Raw genomic sequence first — 18,912 nt, forward strand, 5'->3', positions numbered from 1 at the left:
GTTGATCTCCTTTTAGGAACATAAATCAGCCTTAACCAAATCAGCTTAAGCAAGGCAGAAATTTTTTTCCTGTTTATGGATGGGCTGGGAATTTAAAAAGTGAAGTTCCAAGGGTACCTGTGCGGCTCATTCAATTAAGAGTCTGACTTGTGGTTTCAGCTCAGGTCATGGTCTCAGGGCCATGAGATTGAGTCCCATGTTGGGCTCTGTGCTCAGCAGGGAGTCTGCTTGAAATTCTCTCTCTCCTTCCCCCTCTGTCCCTTCCTCCAACATGCATGTGCTCTCTCTCTCTCTCAAATAAATCAAATAAATAAACAAGTAAATAAATAAATAAATAAAATCTTTAAAAATGAAGCTCCTGAGAATCCACTTTGGATTGATGGAGTCTGAAAGGGTTAGAAAGTGTTGACTTCACTTTATTACCAAACTCTCTGTATGGACAACAAGGAACGTTATTATATAAAAATTCATGTAACTTTATTTTGTATAATTCAATTTGGGTTAATTTCTGAGCTCTTATTTTGTCCAATGCAAAAAGGGAAAAGAAGAAAACAAACTCTAGACATTTCTAGGTAAACTGAACAGTATGCAGCTATTACTGTCTCTTCAGGCTTACACTGGGCTCTATTGATGTTTATCAGGCTTCATCCACTCTTGTCCCCTATAGTTGATGCTAAACTTGGAGTGGGGGCATGTCTTGCAGGCATATTCCTTCAGGGACAGGGACTGGGTGTCCATTTCTCAGTGTGGAGTTATCTCTTGTCCTAAGCCACCTCTCACCCAGGACAAACTTCCTTGTCCTGTTGGAGTCTCAGATGGGATATAATGACAGGTAATTGGGCTGTCTCTGGTCTCTGGTCAGCCCAGTGTCTCTCCTGGCCCACACTTGCCCCTCCAACTATTAAGCTTCCCTGAGATGCCACCACATCCACTCCTTAACCGTGGCAGGCACTGTCCACACCTTTCACAATGGAGTACCTGGGTGGTTCAGTTGGTTGAACATCCAACTCTTGATGTCTGCTCACATGATGATCTCAAGGTGGTGAGATCAAGCGCTCTGTTAGGCTCTGTGCTCAGCATGGAGTCTTCTTGAGACTGTCTCTCTCACTTTCCCTCTGCCCTTCCCCCTGCTCACACTCTCTAAATCAATCAATCAATCAATCAATCAATCAAATTGTTAAAAAAAAAAAAACGCAAAAACTCAGCATTCACTGTTTTGTGCTCTGTCCCATCCTGACAACAGCAGTTGTCATTGGACCAGACAACAATGGTGGAGCCTTTCTCCAGGAAGAGCTATGAGCAAGGAGGGTGAGGAATAGCTTTTAGTGGCTTGAACTGCTGTCCCATTACATGTGTAGAAGCGATCCTTTCCTGACGCAAACAAGGCCTCTCTCTTTGTAATTCCAGTTATAGACAATTTCTTGTATTTGGTCTGCTAAATTGGGGCAAGCTGTTGCTCAAGGCTAGGTTGAAATGTCCAGGAGCTCCACTGACAGCACTTGAAGGTTCTTTAACCTAGGAGTTTCAAGGTGTGCCCAATCAGTTATTGCAAATCCAAAGTAATAACATCAATTATTAAGCCAAAATTAATTGGTACATTTGTAAGGATTATATCAACTATGAGTGCAGATATGTATAACTTATACTGCCTTTCTGAGAGGCAGATGAGAATGATGGTCAAGCACACCAAGTCTGGGACAGTGCCCTCTAGGTTTGAGACCTCACTGAGCATCTACAGGCTGTGAAGTCTCACTGTGGCTCCCTTTCCTCAACTGTAATGAATAGAATGAACTGGAGTGCCTACCACTTAGGGTTGAGATGGGAAGTGAGTTAAATCATACAGTCATTAGAGCAGTACATAACAATTGCTTAAAATGTCACATTTGTTTTTGCTTAAATATTCCGAGGGCTCAAAATTCTCCTGAGATCATCACTAGGAAAACATGTCACTGGGAACAATTTGAAACATGTCTGTGCTCTTTTTTCCTGGACCAGATCCTCTTCCTTTTCTTCTTCCTCCTCTTCCATCTTTCCTTTGTCATTCTTCTCCTCCCCTTCCTCCTTTTCTTCCTTCCCCTCTTCCTTCTTCTCTTTCTGAATCACAAAACATCCTCTCTTCAGCTCAGGGACCATTTTTCTTAAAGTTATCCCGGTCCACACCCTTCCCTCTAGAGCAGTGTGCTCAGTGCATAATGTTCTCATTCCACTTACAGAGAGTTAAGGTTCCATCCAGAGATTTCCACCTCAACCACAATGAGTTATGATACAGTTTTCTCTCTTGTTCAGCTATTTTTATTCCAGTGATACTCCTACTTTTGTTTCAATTGCAAAACTCTTGGCAACCCATATACCTCTCTACCACCACCAAGACTGCCATGCTTTCCAAGGCAGATCACTACCCTTCTGGAAAACCTGTATATGAGCTTTGTGTTTCTGTATTCAGTGCATCTATGAAACAGCCCCCGTTTCCGGAATACCTTTCTCTCTCTCAGCCCCTGTAGGCGTTTCCCCCTTCTTGCTAGATTTCATGTAAGTTACATGCATGGGTCACACATGATCTACTCCAAGATTACTTAGAAATCATCATTGTTACATAGATTTGCATGTCAAGAAAACTTGTGGAAACTTGCAACATGTTTTGTGTGAAATGTAAATAATTTATTCTGAGTTGTCTCAAACTGAGCCAATATTGGGAATTTTCCATGTACGGTTGAGTCTTGAACAATATGAGTTTGAACTGTGCAGGCCCACTTAGTCATAAATTTTTTTTTCAACAAATACAGCAGTACTCTAAATGTGTTTTCTCTTCCTTATGGTTTCCTAAATAACATTCTCTTTTCTTTCGCTTACTTTATAATAAGAATATAGTATAAATACATAGGACATACAAAATGTGTTTTAATCTATTGTTTACATATTGGTAAGGTTGCAGGTCAACAGCAGGCTATTAGTTGTGAAATTTGGGGGGAGTCAAAAGTTTTACGCAAATTTTTTGACCACACAGGGGGCCAGTGTCCCTAATTCGTGTGTTGCTCAAGAGTCAGTATTACCTGCAAACCTAAAGAACTAAACATTTCAAAACAAGAGTTACTGTCTGTGTATCACTAACGTAAAATCACATCCATTATCTGATTATCTCTTTCCCCTTAGGGAGAACATACCACCTAACATACCTTAGGGAGAACATGACCATTTCTGCATTCCAAAGAGACATATCCATACTTCATACACATTTTCAGCCATACACATTTTTTGTTACCCTAAAATCACTTCCCAGAAAGCTAAAGGATTGTCACTATTTTCCAAACACCAAGTCATCTTTCCAACCAACTTGGGAGGGATACAATAGCCAAACTTCTAAGAAGATAAATTCAGAGCCTCCCTTTCTTGGCTCATTTCAAATATGGCCAGGTTCCCTCTGTCTACATTTGGAAGAATGGTGGGGAGGACAAGGCAACATCTGGGAGACTGAGCACAGAGATAGAGGTGAGAGAGAGGTGACGGCAAAGGAGGGAGTATCCTTACCATCATAAAGAGAAGCAGGTGTGGAGTAACAAGCCCAGAATCAATCTACCCTGTGGGCAGATTATTAACATGTTTGTTTATAGATTTCCTCATCTGTAAAATAAGACTACTAACACCAACCTCCCCAGGCCTTGTGGGACTAGACGACATCCCTGATGTACGAGCCAACATCCCTGGCCTAGAGTCAGGTGCTACTACAAAAGAGGTCCCCCTAGGGCTTATGATTCAGCCTGCTCAAGTTACCAAGAATGTTCCCTGTGGTCTCTTAAAAGGTCGTGACTCTCTCCCCAGCATTAAAGTTTATGTTTGGTGTTCATCTTACAGTATGTAGACACTGACCCTGCATCTGATTTCCATTCGCTTCCCTTCTTAGTTTTAGGGAAGAGAACCAACCATGAGTGGGCTGCACAAGCTCACGTTTCTAGTCTTTTCCATGCACTGGAGACAAGAAGGTTCACAGTTAGTGGAGGGAGTGGATGAAAATCATATCTCAGCATGTTGAATTGCAAGTGAAATTTCCAATGACACTAAAGCAGGTTTTGTACCATTTTCATGAAGGTCCTTCTTCCCTCAGAGCGGGTATCCCATCCAGACACCCAAATTCCAATAAGCAGCTTCCAAACCTCGAAGTTTCCATGTCCAGGACTTTCTGACTATGGATTTCTTTGCTCCCTGAGAGAGGGGCTGGGAAATGGTTCCTGGCAAGCAGGACTTGCTTTAGTGAATTCTCTCTGCTCCCCCACCCCCTCAGGTTTCCTAGAGCTTGAGGCACAGAGTGGTGGCAGGAGAAAAACAGACAGCCTGAGTGGATGGTGATAAGAAACTATGTGAATATGACTTCTGACGTAGGACAGGATGAAGTTGTGTGTTTTTTTAATCTCATATTTCATGCAGGGCTGGGCTGAGGATGTGGCAGGCATGGCGTATGCCCTACGTTCACTGCCAGAGGGGGCTCCCTGCCTGCCACAGGTGAGAGCCAGCTCTGGGGTGCCTGCCCCAATGGGGAAGGGGGATGGAGGGGTCTGGCGGGGGAGGGGTGGGGACTCGCCTCCGCCCTCCGTGGTCCTCTGGAGGACTCTGCCGCGGAAGATTCCAGAACTTCATGTTGGGAATGTCATTTTCTTAGATTGTAAATGAAACTGCAACAGGCTGAAACCCTTCTACTGCTCGATTTCTATAGTGCACACTCTTCTCTGGAACACCGGATGATAGTATAAAGTATATATGTAGATGTCCAGGGAGTCTGGGCCTGCCTGCCTTCCGTTAAACGGATCTGAATGCTCTATCATCCCGCTGGTGCAAGTATACTTCTGTGGTCAGAGGGGGTGTGTTCCATGAAAGCCAACCACCCCCCGTCCAAAACAAATTGTCTTACTGTAAACAAATTGTCTTACCGTATAAATTGGACATTGAATGATGGCCCTAGACATAATACATTTTGATCCATATGTTTTCTTGAAAATCTCTTACCATTTTTCCCCTTGATTTTAAAATTTCAATGTCACATTTACTTCTCATCACCCTGCCATTCTCTGACTCCTCTCCTTTGTGTTATTTAGCCAACGACGTATCGGCCGCATGGTTGCCCACTCACTTCCGTGCCCCACCTCCAGACACAAGTCTCTTAAAAAAAAAGTTATCTACTCTCAAATTTTTATCACTCTCTACCATTTCTGGGGTTCTTTTTTATTCCCCTTCCCACCAAAACCCAGCCCTTCCTGTCTTCCACCTCCAAATCCGAAAGGGTCAAGTGCACACGTCATGCAAAGGGTTTTCCAAGTCAAGGACAGTGGACACCGGCAGCAGAGAGATGATGTGAGGTTAACTGACTAACCTGGAAACCTCTATCATATACGGAAGGCAGAAAGTAAAGTTAAGACATCTCAGTACGTGCCTACCACATTGAACCCATCCCAACACGAGGTCTTTGAAATTCAACCTTCTCGGCTCCTGTAAACAGCAGTCTGAAAACCCACACGTGCTTTTGCTGATCGGTTCTCTCCCCGCTCAGCTTCTAAGGTCTTTGCCTTCCGTCTTGTTGCAGTGGTCAGTATATATCCGGGCTGCTGTCCGAAAAGAGAAAGGCCTGCCCATCCTCGTGGAGCTGCTTCGAATAGATAACGACCGGGTGGTGTGTGCGGTGGCCACGGCCCTCCGGAACATGGCCTTGGATGTCAGAAACAAGGAGCTCATTGGTATGTTCTCGCCACATTCACAGCATCCCAGATTTTTAAGTAGAAAGTGTTTCCCGGTGGGCCTATGTGGTCAAATCCATGGGCGGGACACCTGCATGTGCAGAAATGGTGCGTTTATCAGAGGCCGCGTTTTCCCAGCTGTCTCTTCTGCTTTAAATCCAATGCACTGATTTATCCCTTAGAATTTAGAGGAAAATGTGATGCTTGTTGACATTCCTAGTCCTTGCAAACTGAAAGGGACCATGATCCTCAGCACTGGATACCACCATCCTGAGCCTCTAAACTTCTGTTGGGTTGTTTGCTTTCCATGTGGTGCACTGGAATTCTAGTGAATGCAGGCCATACCTCCCTCCCACCCCTCCGCCACCGCTGTTTTAAGATTCAGTGTGGATTAGACCATACAGGCTCTCTAAACCTATTTTAAAAGACTCAACTCCCTCTAATTCGGTATTCAAGAAATAAGAAGGATCTTTTATTAATGAAGCGTTCAGGAGAGCATATATTCATCTACTTATTCAACACAGATTTATCCGTGACCTACTTTGGTCCAGGCCTGTTCTGGGCCTAGAGAGTGTATCAGTGAGCCGGACAGAAGCCTTGCCCTTGTGGGGTTCACATTCGGGAGAGGGGGGGAGGTACAACGAACAAAACATACACATGAACCCCGTGCGAGTTAGGAACCTTCCACAGGGTAAAGGAAACTGTAGTTGTGAGGCTGCAAGTGTTTCTCATTGAGATGAAACTGACCCAACGTTGCGTTCACCACTTTGGAGTACGCCATCCTGATGGTATTTAGCATTTGCACGATGTCCTACAACCGCCATATCGATCAAGTTCTAACACATTTTCCTCACCCTAAGGAAAACCCTATAGCCCTTAAGAAGGCACCGCATTTTCCCTCCTCCAAGTCGCTGGAAGCCACAGCCCCCTTTCTGTCTCTGCAGACATCCCAATGCTGGATCTTTCATGTAAACGGAATCACATAATATGTGAGCTTTCATGTCTGGCTTCATTCACTCAGCCGAGGGCTTGTGATTTTAAGTGGGAGGTCAAGGTCAAGATAGGAGTTGTGGAAAGGTGACATTTGAGCGAAGACCTGAAGGAGGTGAGAGTGGGTCGTGTGGATATTTGGGTGGGGGGGGGGGAGTAGCAAACGAACAGCTACTAGCAGCATCTGCAGGGAGTACCTGGTGGGGCAGCTGGGAGCCGTGCAGTGGGTTCAAGGACTTCAGGGGGTCTCATGTGAGTGGGAGGAGCCCAATCAGAGAGGCTTCCTGGCTCCTCCCTATGCAGGTGAGAAGATCCCAGGCCAAGGCCAATGGATGCTTGGAGAAGTGGTCAACAGAGGGGCCTGCCCAGGGAGAGGCACAAGCCTCCTCACAGACATTTGTACCCCTGCTGGGGCATCTGGGATTAAAGAGATGATTCCAGAAGGGTCTGTGGTCAGTGCAGCGTGAAGCCTTGCAAACCTGCTTGCAGGTAACAGGTGTCATTCGAGTTCCGGAAGCAGGGAGCTGGACCACCCCCCATGCCAAAGATCCACATTATGCAGCCTCTGGGCTGGGGGGAAGGGAGGAAGCAGGCGAGGATGGGCAAAGGGGCAAGATTCCGCTCCGGGGACAGTTGGAGCACCGAGCATGGGTCCTAACTTCATACACAGGTTTCACATAAAAACCTGGGTCTGCTTCTGCTGTCCTTGTTCCTGAGCATGGCGTCCTAAGCCCTCTGGGATCTGGAAACCGGCTACTTTTTCCTGCCGTTTCATAATACCCACCATATCCTCCAGGAAAAACAAAAGTATTTGAAGACCTTCATCCGTTTATTTATTTACAGGGAAACCAGACTTCCAATCTGTGTCCAATAAATGCAGTGATTTGTTAAGTTCGCAGCATATGATAAGGCCTGAAAAATAAACTCACAATTTGATATTTATACTTAGTTCGAATATGACTTAAAAACTGTCATGGATTTTGTATATTTAAACTAGGCCATTAACTCAGGAGGCTACCTTCTCCGTATCTGCTTTTCCTTTCCTTACATGGTCGTTTCAGACGGGACAGAACTGGGGCTTCCAATAAAATCCTGGTGCTCCTGTATAAAATAGAGGGGAAAAAAATCAATAGCTAATCAGTCTACTGCCCGGATACTAACTACTAGGTACTGTGCGTTTGCGTGTTTTATTTCTTTTGGTGGATTAAAATATAACAAAATAGGGAACTATTGATTGCTTTTCTAGCTTGCAGGCATCTCTTTCTCAGAAACCAGTTATCTAGTACTCTCTCTGAGGCAGGAACATTTGGAGCTCCATATTGCCCTTGTTAAATTAAGCCTTTACTATCAAATGTCACCAGACAGGAAAGGGAGCCAGCCGTTTAAAAATAGAAGTGAAAATACCCAAGTCACCGACTTTATGGAATCAATAACTTTTTTTCTTGAATGAGAAAAGCAGAATTTCACAAAACAAAACAACAACACACCTTTCTATTCTACCTAGGAGAAAGGAAACGTGACCTCTGCCAGCCTTTTACTTGACATGCTGTATCGACATAGTGATTTTTTTAGGAAATGCCACACAGAACTTTGTATATTGAAAAGGAAGCTGCAGTGTCTTTGAACAAAGAACAGCAACAATGACAAAGAGTTGAACTTGGACTTCTCTTTTCTGCCTCTTCTCCCCCGAAGCTTTGATGACCTTCTATGGTTTCAGGGTGTTAAAGATCATCTATATTCTGATGACTCTCAGATGGATGTCTGTAGCGTGAATCCCACACCTCTGGGTCCAGTTGTCTGTCCAGCATCTCCGCTGGATGTCCATCAGGCATCCCAGATACATTTCCAGACTTGAGTTCCTTGACTTCCCCTCCAACCCCAGTCCCTCCACAGTCTTCCCCCGACAGCAAACAGGAGTTTCTCGTGCTGTGGGCCAGGCTAGGCACCTTGCAGTGTTCTTTGACTCTTCAGTCCCCATATCCAGTCTGTTAGCAAATCTGATCACACTTCTGCATTCTTCCCAAACCTGCCACTTCTCATCTTCATTACTTTTTCCCCCAAACTCCCATCATCGCTCACCTATCTAGTTATTAACTTGGCACCTGCCCAGTCTCCCTGCCTCTGCCATCACCCCCTACTGTCCACTCTCAACACTAAACAGGACTTCTGTCCACCCCAGGTCAAGTGAAATCTTTGCCAGGCAGATAAGGCTCTACTTGACCCAGCTTTCTGGTTCCCCTCCACACTCGCTGTCTCCCCTCTTGCTGTCGCTAATGTGCTGCGGTCACTGGTTCACTGAGGTTCCTTTATCACGTGAGCCATAATCCTGCCTCAGGGCCTTTGAACTGGCCATGCCTCTGCCTGCAGTCCTCTTTCTCCACGTGTCTGTGAGCCTCTGTTCTCATCCCACTCAGCCTTTATGTTCCCGTTTCTGGCCACCCTTCATTTTGCTTCTCTCCACAGCACCAATCACCTCCTAATATATAGCATAGCACTTCTTTATCTTGTTTTTTGTCCATCTCCCTGCCACTAGAAAGTATGCCCACCAAGGTCAGGAGTTCAGGCTTGTTGGTTCACTGGGGTAACTCATGTACTTAGAAGGGTGCCTGGATCGATCGTAATGACTTCATAAATTTTTGCTGAATAAATGGCAAAAGTAAATTTTTTCCTGTCTGGCCACCATTTTAAAGTGAACCGCAATCAGCAAAACATTAAGTAAGAAAATTCAATTAAACATTAAAGAAAAGCATTTTATATTAATAAAGAAAATCATGAAAAAAACTAGTTTATCTTCCTCCTAAAATTTGCTAGATGTACACAGACACTCACCGTTTTGGAAGAAACTGCGTTTTCCCCATCACTGGTTTAGAGTTTCCATTTGAATTGAAACTCTTTGGAGATGGTTCTCTTAGTTAAGGTGGGGGAGAAGCCGCTGACACATTTCGTGAAGGCGCGGTTCATCTTCCGGGATTCCGTTATTGGGAAGACTCCCAATAAACTGTTGAACAACCATCTTCTTACCCCCTCAGCTCTAATGAGGATCATCTAAAAAGAATGTCCTCTTCTCATATGGGTTTCCATGGCTCTGTGTCTGTCTCTGCCATTGGGCAGTAAGTATCATCTACTTCTTTCTGTCTAAACAGATAGACCTTCTCGATCTTCTCAATGATATGGTTTGACCGTCCAAATTAGGGCACATGCATGCATTTCTTTGCCGCCTTCCAAAAATGTTAATTATCCTTCAGAGTGAAGGGTTATTTCATCACTCAGAGAGGTTTTTATAAAGACTGGTAATAACTAGCTTCAGTGAAAAGAGCAAACAATATTATATCCCTTTAACAAGTACAATAAAATGCCATCCATTTCAGCACATTGCCAGTCCTGATAAAGATGGCGGATACTTATTTGAGCCAAATCTCCACCTTCTCTGCTAACAAACAAATGAAACTCCAAACAATAAAAAATTGCAAGTGTATATAAACACCAGAGGAGAGAGAGAGAGAGAGCCATCGCCTGGCAAGCATTGGTCGTTTTCCCATTGCTATCTGTCCAAGGAAAATAATCCTCAAGAGAGTAATTTCATCAAATGTGCAGTTTTGTTTTGCTGTGTTTTTAGACAGCCCAGAAAGTCCAGACTATGTCAGAACCATTGCTGCCGATAGCATGGGCCCTGCCAGGCTTCCCAACAGGCAAAACCATCTAGTCTGTAAATGCTTCTGTGCCCAGTTGAGGCCCCGCCCATGCCACCCCATATTGACTCTTATTTCTCATGGCTTTTTCATAAATTCTTCAGGCACGCCAGATTTTGTACCATCATTCCCACTTCGGCACTTACGGACCTCCCACCTGCCATTCAAATCTCAGCTTGGAGTGGCCTTCCCAATGTAGGCTACTCCTTGAACTCAGAGCAGAAGTGGGTAGCACCTACCTGATAAGAAACCTTTTAATTTATCTTAGATTTCTATCATGTAATTTCATGTTTGCAGTGCCTATAAGTTTTCATGTATATGCATGGCATCTTCCCCTAACGAGATAAGAGACAGGGGTCAGGAACCATATTTATTTTTATGCCCTCCAGGGCCTTTGCTAACACTTTCCTGTGCCCATAGCAGGGACTTGGCACCTATTTGCTGAACTAATTCCCTGGTGGGTGAAAAAACACTGGTATTTATTCTAAAGAATGAGAGAGGAAGGGATAGGGGAAATGTCTGTTTCAGCTTCTTTTCGCGGCTTCCAGGGAATAGAAAGAAAGACAGCTTAAGATGCTCCCTGAAATCCAGGACTCTTGTCAAGCTCAAAGTCATGCTGCTGCCTCCTGGGAAGATCGGGCAGGAAACAGTAACGTTTTCTGTGTGTGCCTTCATGACCGCCAGGAGCTCGTGTTGGCAGAACGGCTGCACCCCCTTCGGGTCGCATTGGCACCCTCCTGAGCACCCTCCCTTCTCTTCCCGGGCTGTGGCCTCTTGCCACACTTTCCGGCAGGCGATCTGGAAGCATCCTCCCTGCTCTCCCGAATCCCTCCTTGGACTGAGGAGAAGGACCTTCCACTGCCTCATGAACCTGGCGCTTCGCCGGTTTACCTCACCCTTTCTGCTTTGCATTACTTTTTCCCTTGATTATCACTTGGATGGTTGGGTCACCACATCTGGAATGATCTATAAGACTGTTTCTTTGACTCATGGCCCCACACATTCATATTACAAGATCGATCTTTCTCATTCAGCTAAACTTCTACTCACCCATCACCTGGCTGAGCTTCTGCCTAAGCAACATGCTGTCCATCGGTTCCAAGTTCTGAGGGCGCACCAGACAAAATTTGACTCTCCAGGGTCGGGAGGGGGCCATCTCCTTAAAGGAGTCTGCTGGCTCCAAACACAGGTAACCACCAGGAGAGATGGAGATGAAAGGAACCCTAAGTTTCCAGGTGTGCCTAGGGGTACTTTCCCACACTAATGAAATCATGAACAGAATAAGGGTCGTTTCTTGCCTGGGAGTTAATTGTTATTTAAGCAGTAAACGCATTGCATTTCTCTCCCCTTTTGGGGTTTTCAGATTATCCTTTTCATTCATTTGGGAAAGTAGGAGCCAAGGGACTGGAGACGTTCCCTTCCTAGCTTTTTTTTTTTTTCTTGCCACAATGTTTTAAATATTTAGGTCAAAGATTTTATCCGACCACTGTAAAGACTTTTATAGAGAGTTGTTGCTGGTTATATTTAAAGGACAACATAAAAACTTCCTTTTAAGTGAAAGTAACACCTCAATAAAGAAAAGGATAGTCAATTCTGTCAATAGAATGACCTCCTCCATGCCAGATTGTTACCTAGGGAGCAGTGTATTCTCTTTTGGAGAACTCGAAAGAAAAGGGGGAGTATTTTCATTATGTCTGGACTGTCCTGAATGTTGCATAGCTTTGTAAACATTTTCTTTTATTCAGTGATCTCAGCTGAATTTCCTGAGATGTCTATCCATGGAATTGTCAACCTGCCAGTACTGATCTTCATCCAAACTTTGGGATACGATTTTACTCAGTTCTCTAATCATGAGAGCAGGTTCTCAGGGAAGTAAAGAGATACCTAAAGCAGGGTCTCCATCTCCAAGGAGAGGCATTTCAGACATTACTCAGGAAGTTGTTCCTCAAAGTTTGTCTGAATTCTTTGGCCCAGGAGTGAAAGACATCTTGGTCATCATCCCCTGTGTGTTGAAAATACCACTTTGCACCCATAGTGTCTCCTAGCAAAACTGGAGAACAGCGGGCTCTAAAACTGTATGGCCCACCCATCAGCTAAAGTTTCAGGGAGCACCTGGGTGGCTCAGTGGGTTAAACGTCCAACTCTTGATTTTGGCACGGGTCATGATCGCCAGATCAAGCCCCAAGTTGGGCTCTGCACTGAGCCTGGAGCCTGTTTAAGATTCTCTTTCTCCCTTTCCCTGCGCCCCTCCCCTCCCTTCTCCATCTTTAAAAAAAAAAGATATTTGAGCATACGTGTGTGTTTCAGTTTCTCATCTCGTGTAGAGATTTTGCATATGGCAGAACATTCTGGGATACGGGCCTCCCGTTCTGGAGGACAGCCCTCTAACAGGTCAGTCATCACCAGTGCTGAGGACGTCTTCTTTACCCATGTTCTTGACCCTGGGGAATCCCACCTTTGTCCAGGGAAAGACCAGGAGCTCTGGAGACCTCAGTGCAACTGGGAAGCCATGCAATATTTTCATTCCTGGGCGTGTGTAAGGCTCACTTTATTAAGTAGTTTCGAGGACATTTTAGAGACATACCTTCTCTACTTTTCAAAATGTGTTTCTTCAGACCCTGGCAGATGTTGTTTTAATTAAAACACATGCAATTTCAATTAGTATTTTAAAAAGAAACCCGGGTTCCCGGACTAGGTGATTTTCAGAGCACTCTTTGCTGGCTCTCTTTAATAACTTGATTTCACAAGCCAAAATCTAGGCAGCAGGAAAGATGTTGCTTTAGCCAAGCCTTGGTATCTTCAGATTAGGTTCATGTTCGAGCCCCCAAACCCAAGAACGTAATCTCATGAATGCTGCCTTGCTTTCCAGCTGAGCCATGGGTTCTTCGCTAATTAACTTTGGGCACCTGTTGGGGAATTTTGGTGGCTGGGCCTGGCAGATAAGAATTGCTTGGAAGAGAAGTTGTAAATAAATCGAAGAGCCGATAATTATTTTATTAAACAAGACTTAATGATTCCCCCCTTAGAACTACTCCATGCGGAGAAAAGGCAAAATTGACTGAAATTTCCAGTTGATCCAAATTTCAGGACCTCAAAGAAAAGAGGTAATAAAATCCACCTAACTTTACTCTGATGGGTTAGGTATTCATTTTATGCCTAGCCAAACAGTTTCAGAAGAGAACACTTTCAAGAAGAGGATGCATGAGAAATGAAATGGATCTCCTCAAATACCCCAGATCTTGAGAATCTAAACAAAGGAAAGGGGATTTTAGCAGGATAAGGTTTTAAATTGTATTTTTTCTCTATGTAGACTACCATCTCCTCCCCCTTGCCCCTCCAAAAAAAAAAAAAAAAGTTTTAATCGTGTGGAAAGAAATTATTTTTACTATCGAATACTAAAAATGGCAGATTAGAAAGTAGTTTAAGAGCTTAAAGATGAACACTCTTTGAACCACTTAGGCTTATGTTTTGTTGTGTTTGTTGCACTGGATGTTGAAGAATTACAGAGCAGGCAAGGACAGCCATAACGGGGGTTCTGCTAAAGAAAAGGCGCCGTATATTGAATGCGCCCGTGGTTCTGCCCTTGAGGGCATCTAAGGCAATAAAAGAAGAAGACAGACACTGTAACAGTGGGGCAGCCATCTCTGGGAAGGAGAACACAGCAAGCTCCAGGCAAGAGGCTGGGAACCCAGGAGGCAGATGGAGGATGGAGGTTCAGTGCCATAGCGTCTGGGCAGTCTGTGAAGGGGCATAAGCTGATAGAGCAGAGTTTGCTCCTTGAGAGGAAGCAAGCTTGGGAAGAAAAATCTTATCTGTTCATCCCGTCAGACTAAAATCAAAGGGATGCTTGGTAAGAGGCAAGGAGAAGCAGAGAATCATTCCCAGTGGCTACTTGCCAAAATATCCTGATTTCAGGAAACTTGGTTGAAATTCAGAAATTTCTTCTCTTACAACCAAAGAAGTTCATGAAAGTTCATTTATTGTCTATCAGAAAAGACTGGTGGTTGTTGTTGTTTTTCCAAATTTACAATGACATTTCCTTATTCAGTTTTATCAATTCTAGTGTCTTTGAACAATGTCACATAAAATGAAAGGATTTGGAGAAGAATGCTAAAGGACAAGTGGCTTGCCTCCCAAAGTACATAATATCCTTTGAACACCACATTTTATCATCCTTATTCTCGAATATGGGCGACTGAACTTGACACATTACCAGCCAGGAGGGCTCAGGCATACAGAAATGTGCAACGTGTTGCTTTTACTTAGGAGTCACTTGTACTTTAACATCAACACGAGAGGGTATTTGATGTATAAGAGAGATCAAATGACCAAAAAAAAAAAAAAATCCCCCTGGTCCGCACATGGAGACTTGAACAGCTTAATTTGCTCGTCAGAAGGGAAAGTTGTAGCCATGAAATGGAGAGTGGTGGGGTTCAACTTTTTAACTGACGGTTAATTAACTCCACAGACTGATACCACCTAGTGTCTGTGTGAGTGTCAGGTCCATTTCAGGAATGAACTTGTTATTCCTAAAATGTTAGAATGCACTGTGGGTGTGAGAGATGACCCACAGGTTTCTCTTGCCAGCAGATGGTTACAGAGGGCCACTGGGTACTGCGACCGCTGGGAATACTGTGGTGAGCAAGGCTTCAGCTGGCCCCTTGGGACCAGAGTTCCCACGTGCACCAGGAATGGGAGACAAGTGTGCTGAAATTGTGATGCCCTCCAGCCCCAGGCAAGTCTGGGGGGCACCTGAGTCCCCCCATCCTCCTGATCTGTGGCCTCCAACGGGGCATAGCTCTTGTCCAACAGAGCTCTTACCCCAGCACTTTGCAGGGCTTCTGTCCTCTATGTGCACCAGGCCAGGGACATGATTGGGAAGTTCTGCCCAAGACAGGACTCCCACCATCACACTCCAGCACGATTCAGCCTCACCATGTTGCTCTCTTTGGGACTCAAAGGTTGGGCTTTCAAGTCATCATCAACCCAAACCCTAGTCTTTTACCTGCCTTCCTGTTTCCAGTGATAGAAATGGATAGAAACTTTGGGGATTGTTTCCTTCTGTTTCTTTAGCCCGGTAAATGCACCACATTGCCTTCTTCGTACTTCTTCAGGGAATTTCTTGAATTCTCTGTGTGACTCCTGTGCATCTCGCCTTTGAGTTTCACCCATAGCAGGACAGGTCCAGTGTACACCGTGGCTTCCCACCTGCGGCACTTTGCCCCCTTCAGCCTTCCTGGGCTCCCACCCCCACATCCCCGTTCACTTTGAGCTCTGGACAAGCACTCCAACTGAGGACTATTCAGCGTTTTCGTGATGTGAATGACACAAAATGAACTTGGCTACCTGATTTTTTTTCAATAAACCAGTTTTTATTAAGCCCCCACCCCCTCCTGGAGGCGCCATTCATTCTAGTGTGGGCATGTCTCTCTTTGGATCTTGCTCAACCTTTCCAGGAGCATTTGATGTATTCGTGTGTCATGGTTTCTGCAACAAAACTTTCCTGGTTTTCTTCCTTCTCCTTTTCCCTTTGACTCTCTCTCCTCCACTCTGTCTCTAGACTGTCTTGGGTCAATCTTCTATAAAGCCCATCATAGAAATTCTTTATTTCTGATACTGTGTTTTCCAGTTCTAGAATTCCCATTTAGTTCTTTGTTATAGTTTCCATTTCTCTGCAGAATGTATCCATTTTTTTTTCATGTACGTTGTCCATGTTCCCCTAGATAGCATGTATAGCACTGATAAAGTCCTTGTCTGCTTATTCTACTATCTGGGTTATTTGTAGATTTGTCTATACTGGCTATCTTTTCTCTTAATTGTGAGTCACATTTCCTTGCTTCTTTGCACATCAATAATCTGTTACTTAATATAAGCCAGACATTGTGTGTTAAAGTATTAGAATTGAATTGACTAAGGTAGATAGTACACACCTCCAAAAAAAGAACACCCCATTTCTTTTATCAGGTTGCTAAGGTGGAGGGCTGAGTTAATCCAATATATATTTTAGCGACATCTGGACTTCAAATTCAGCTTAGTTGCATCTTTTAGTTAAATTCAGTTTTCACCACTGAGTTCAAGTGTTTCAGGATGTGATCAGGATTTAACCTGTAGTTGGGCCAAGGAGCTGAGCACCGCAGATCCCAGAGGGTTCTCTCTAGTGTTAAGGCCCTGACATCAGTTTTCTAAAAGGATCCGTCTCTCTACCCCTCCCATCCCTCATTCTCCCTTCGCACCCCTTTCTGCTATAAAGCTCAGCTGCCAGCTGCTTGAATCATTGCATTACCTACATTTTTCAGATCATTTTACTCTCACTTTCTCTCTTTATCCCCGTCCTTGCTGTTCCTAATTTCGCAGCTTTCCCTCCAGTCGGGCGCACTCCCAGTGGCTCCCGCTGTTACTTTCTCTCTCCATCTCCACCCCTTCAGCTCTTCTCGGTCCCCTGCCCACCCCCTTCACTGCCTCCACTCCTTACCCGTCTTCCAAGACAAGCTCAGCTTCCCCTGCCATCCTTCGCAAAACTTCTCCCAGAACTCTGTTTAATTTTTTTGCCCCATTTGAACTCTCTCGTGGTTATCTGTGCACCCCCCGAATTTAGCACATAAGGAGTCCACGTCCAAGATCGTAGTAACGCACAATGCGTCCAGTTAAGTTGGCTTATCTCCTTGGCCAAGCTGATAGCTTTTTAGAAACAAGAACATCTTGCTCTGTTTTCTCCTTTTCTGCTTCTTTGGAAAGCCCAGACAATGCCTAGCATTGTGTTAATGGGGCAGCAGTTACAGGTGGGTGTTATGCTGTCACTGTTCTTTGACAATAGGAGCTCTAGGGGAATGTGGACAGTATCATCCTCGTTTGCGGCAAGCCCCTGCAGAACAGGGTTATTTTGACATCTGATGGATACTAACTTTTATTTGAATGAATAATAGGTTGAAGTTATATATCGTGGTTTCAAAAACCAAGTTCCCACGGTCATGTGTAGACTTTCCTGATTATTCAAAATCGGTGTGTAGTTTTTAACCTATCCCACAGTATCTTCGGCGATTGAGACCTGCCTGCCTCCCTCCTTCTTCCTTGAACATATCACCACCAACCACTACACCCCTAAAAATAGAGCTGTGTGCCTTACTTTTATCAGACAAACCAAAGCAGATGAGAAGCACTTTGTGGGATTGTGGTTCTTAATCTCAGTTGTACACTGGAGTCACCCGAACCCATCCCCGGAGAGGCCCAGGTACTATCATTTATTGTGCGGCTTCCTAGGGGACTGTCATAGGTAGCCACGGTTGAGAACCGCTCCTCTAGAGTCCAGTAAAGCCCATTGTAAATCAGGCAGCCTGCTGGCCTCCTGCCAAGCTGTCTTCTTTCAATTTTGAAATATTTTATAATGGCGAGCCTAACCCTAATCTTTCTCCAAGACATCCCATTTCTTTGATTGGAACGTGGAATTGTTCTCCAGAAATTATTCTGTTCCAACCTTTCCCTTACAGTACTTTATGTCATGAATAATGGCTTTGAAACAGCCAATTTCAGGGAAAAGTGTCACTAATGGCATTGACATCTAGAGTCAGACAAAGCACAGGAACGTCCAGTGAGCATTAGGACTCCCTTGTTTTAGTATAATTTTTCATGCCATACTTAGGTGAACAGATCGTGAGCTTCTCCCGCTTGGCAAAGCGCTCTAACTTTACCTTTTCGCTTAATAAAGCTTATGCTTAAAGACAGATGTAATCAAGAGGATGAGTGTAGAATGCAAGGGTGGCACTGACAACAGAGGTCAGTACTTAGAGGACCACAGGGAGTGTCAGATTTTCTCATGTTGGGGGGCTGCCTGGATGGCTCAGTGGGCTAAGCCTCCGACTCTTGGCTTCGCCTCAGGTCATGATCTCAGGGTCGTGCTGAGGTTCCGTGCTGGGTGTGGAGACTGCTTGAGATTCTCTCTCTCCCTCCCCCTCTGCCCATCCCTCCATATTGCATGCATTCTCTCTTTAAAAAAAAAAATATTTTTTTTTAATTGTGACAGGGGTCAGGGTTTTCCCTTGATGTCACCCTCGCTCACTTAGGGCATCCGAGCTCCCTGCCCTCCAGGCCCCTGCATGCCTGGGGCATGGTTAGCTGAGAGGACTGAGACACTGAGCTGCTCTCTAGTACCCCCTGCCCTCAGCTCCAGTCTTGGCTAATTTTTGGAACCTGAAACCCCGGATCCTTGAAGCAGCATCCAGATGTTCCCTGTCCTACTTAGGTCTGTGGCCTCTGAGATTGTGTCAGCCTAGGTGTGTAGGTTGAGAAAGAAAAAAAAGATGTTAGCAAGCAAAACAAAGGAGAAGAAAAATAAACAGGAAATACACAAATTCATATTTTGAGATGTAATCCTGCCTCACAACCATCCTTCAAAAATGCTAGGGTATTAGGATTACCTTTTTGAGAGCGATTTTTTTTTGAACTAAAGCTACTTATCTCTTTCCAAATATACCATTCTTGGCTGCTACCTTATACCCTATGCCTGAATGATTTTTAAA

The 18,912-nt window shown here is 44.5% G+C and overlaps 1 protein-coding gene across 2 annotated transcripts in view; it reads left to right on the top strand.

Moving 5' to 3' along the window:
- Window positions 1-18,912, top strand: part of CTNND2 (catenin delta 2) — a gene marked incomplete at its 5' end in the record, with an annotated part of 906,977 nt that overhangs the window by 803,137 nt on the left and 84,928 nt on the right. Inside the window, 2 exons of one of the 2 annotated variants that reach the window (XM_080804204.1) lie at window positions 4,420-4,494; window positions 5,570-5,720. In XM_080804204.1, the coding sequence (XP_080660330.1) occupies window positions 4,420-4,494; window positions 5,570-5,720 (226 nt within the window). The remainder of the gene's footprint in view (window positions 1-4,419; window positions 4,495-5,569; window positions 5,721-18,912) is intronic. The other variant, XM_080804205.1, reaches the window with a different exon arrangement.

This window comes from Martes martes (assembly GCF_963455335.1).
Source record: "Martes martes genome assembly, chromosome: 5".
In the NCBI taxonomy this organism is placed as follows: Eukaryota; Metazoa; Chordata; class Mammalia; order Carnivora; family Mustelidae; genus Martes; species Martes martes.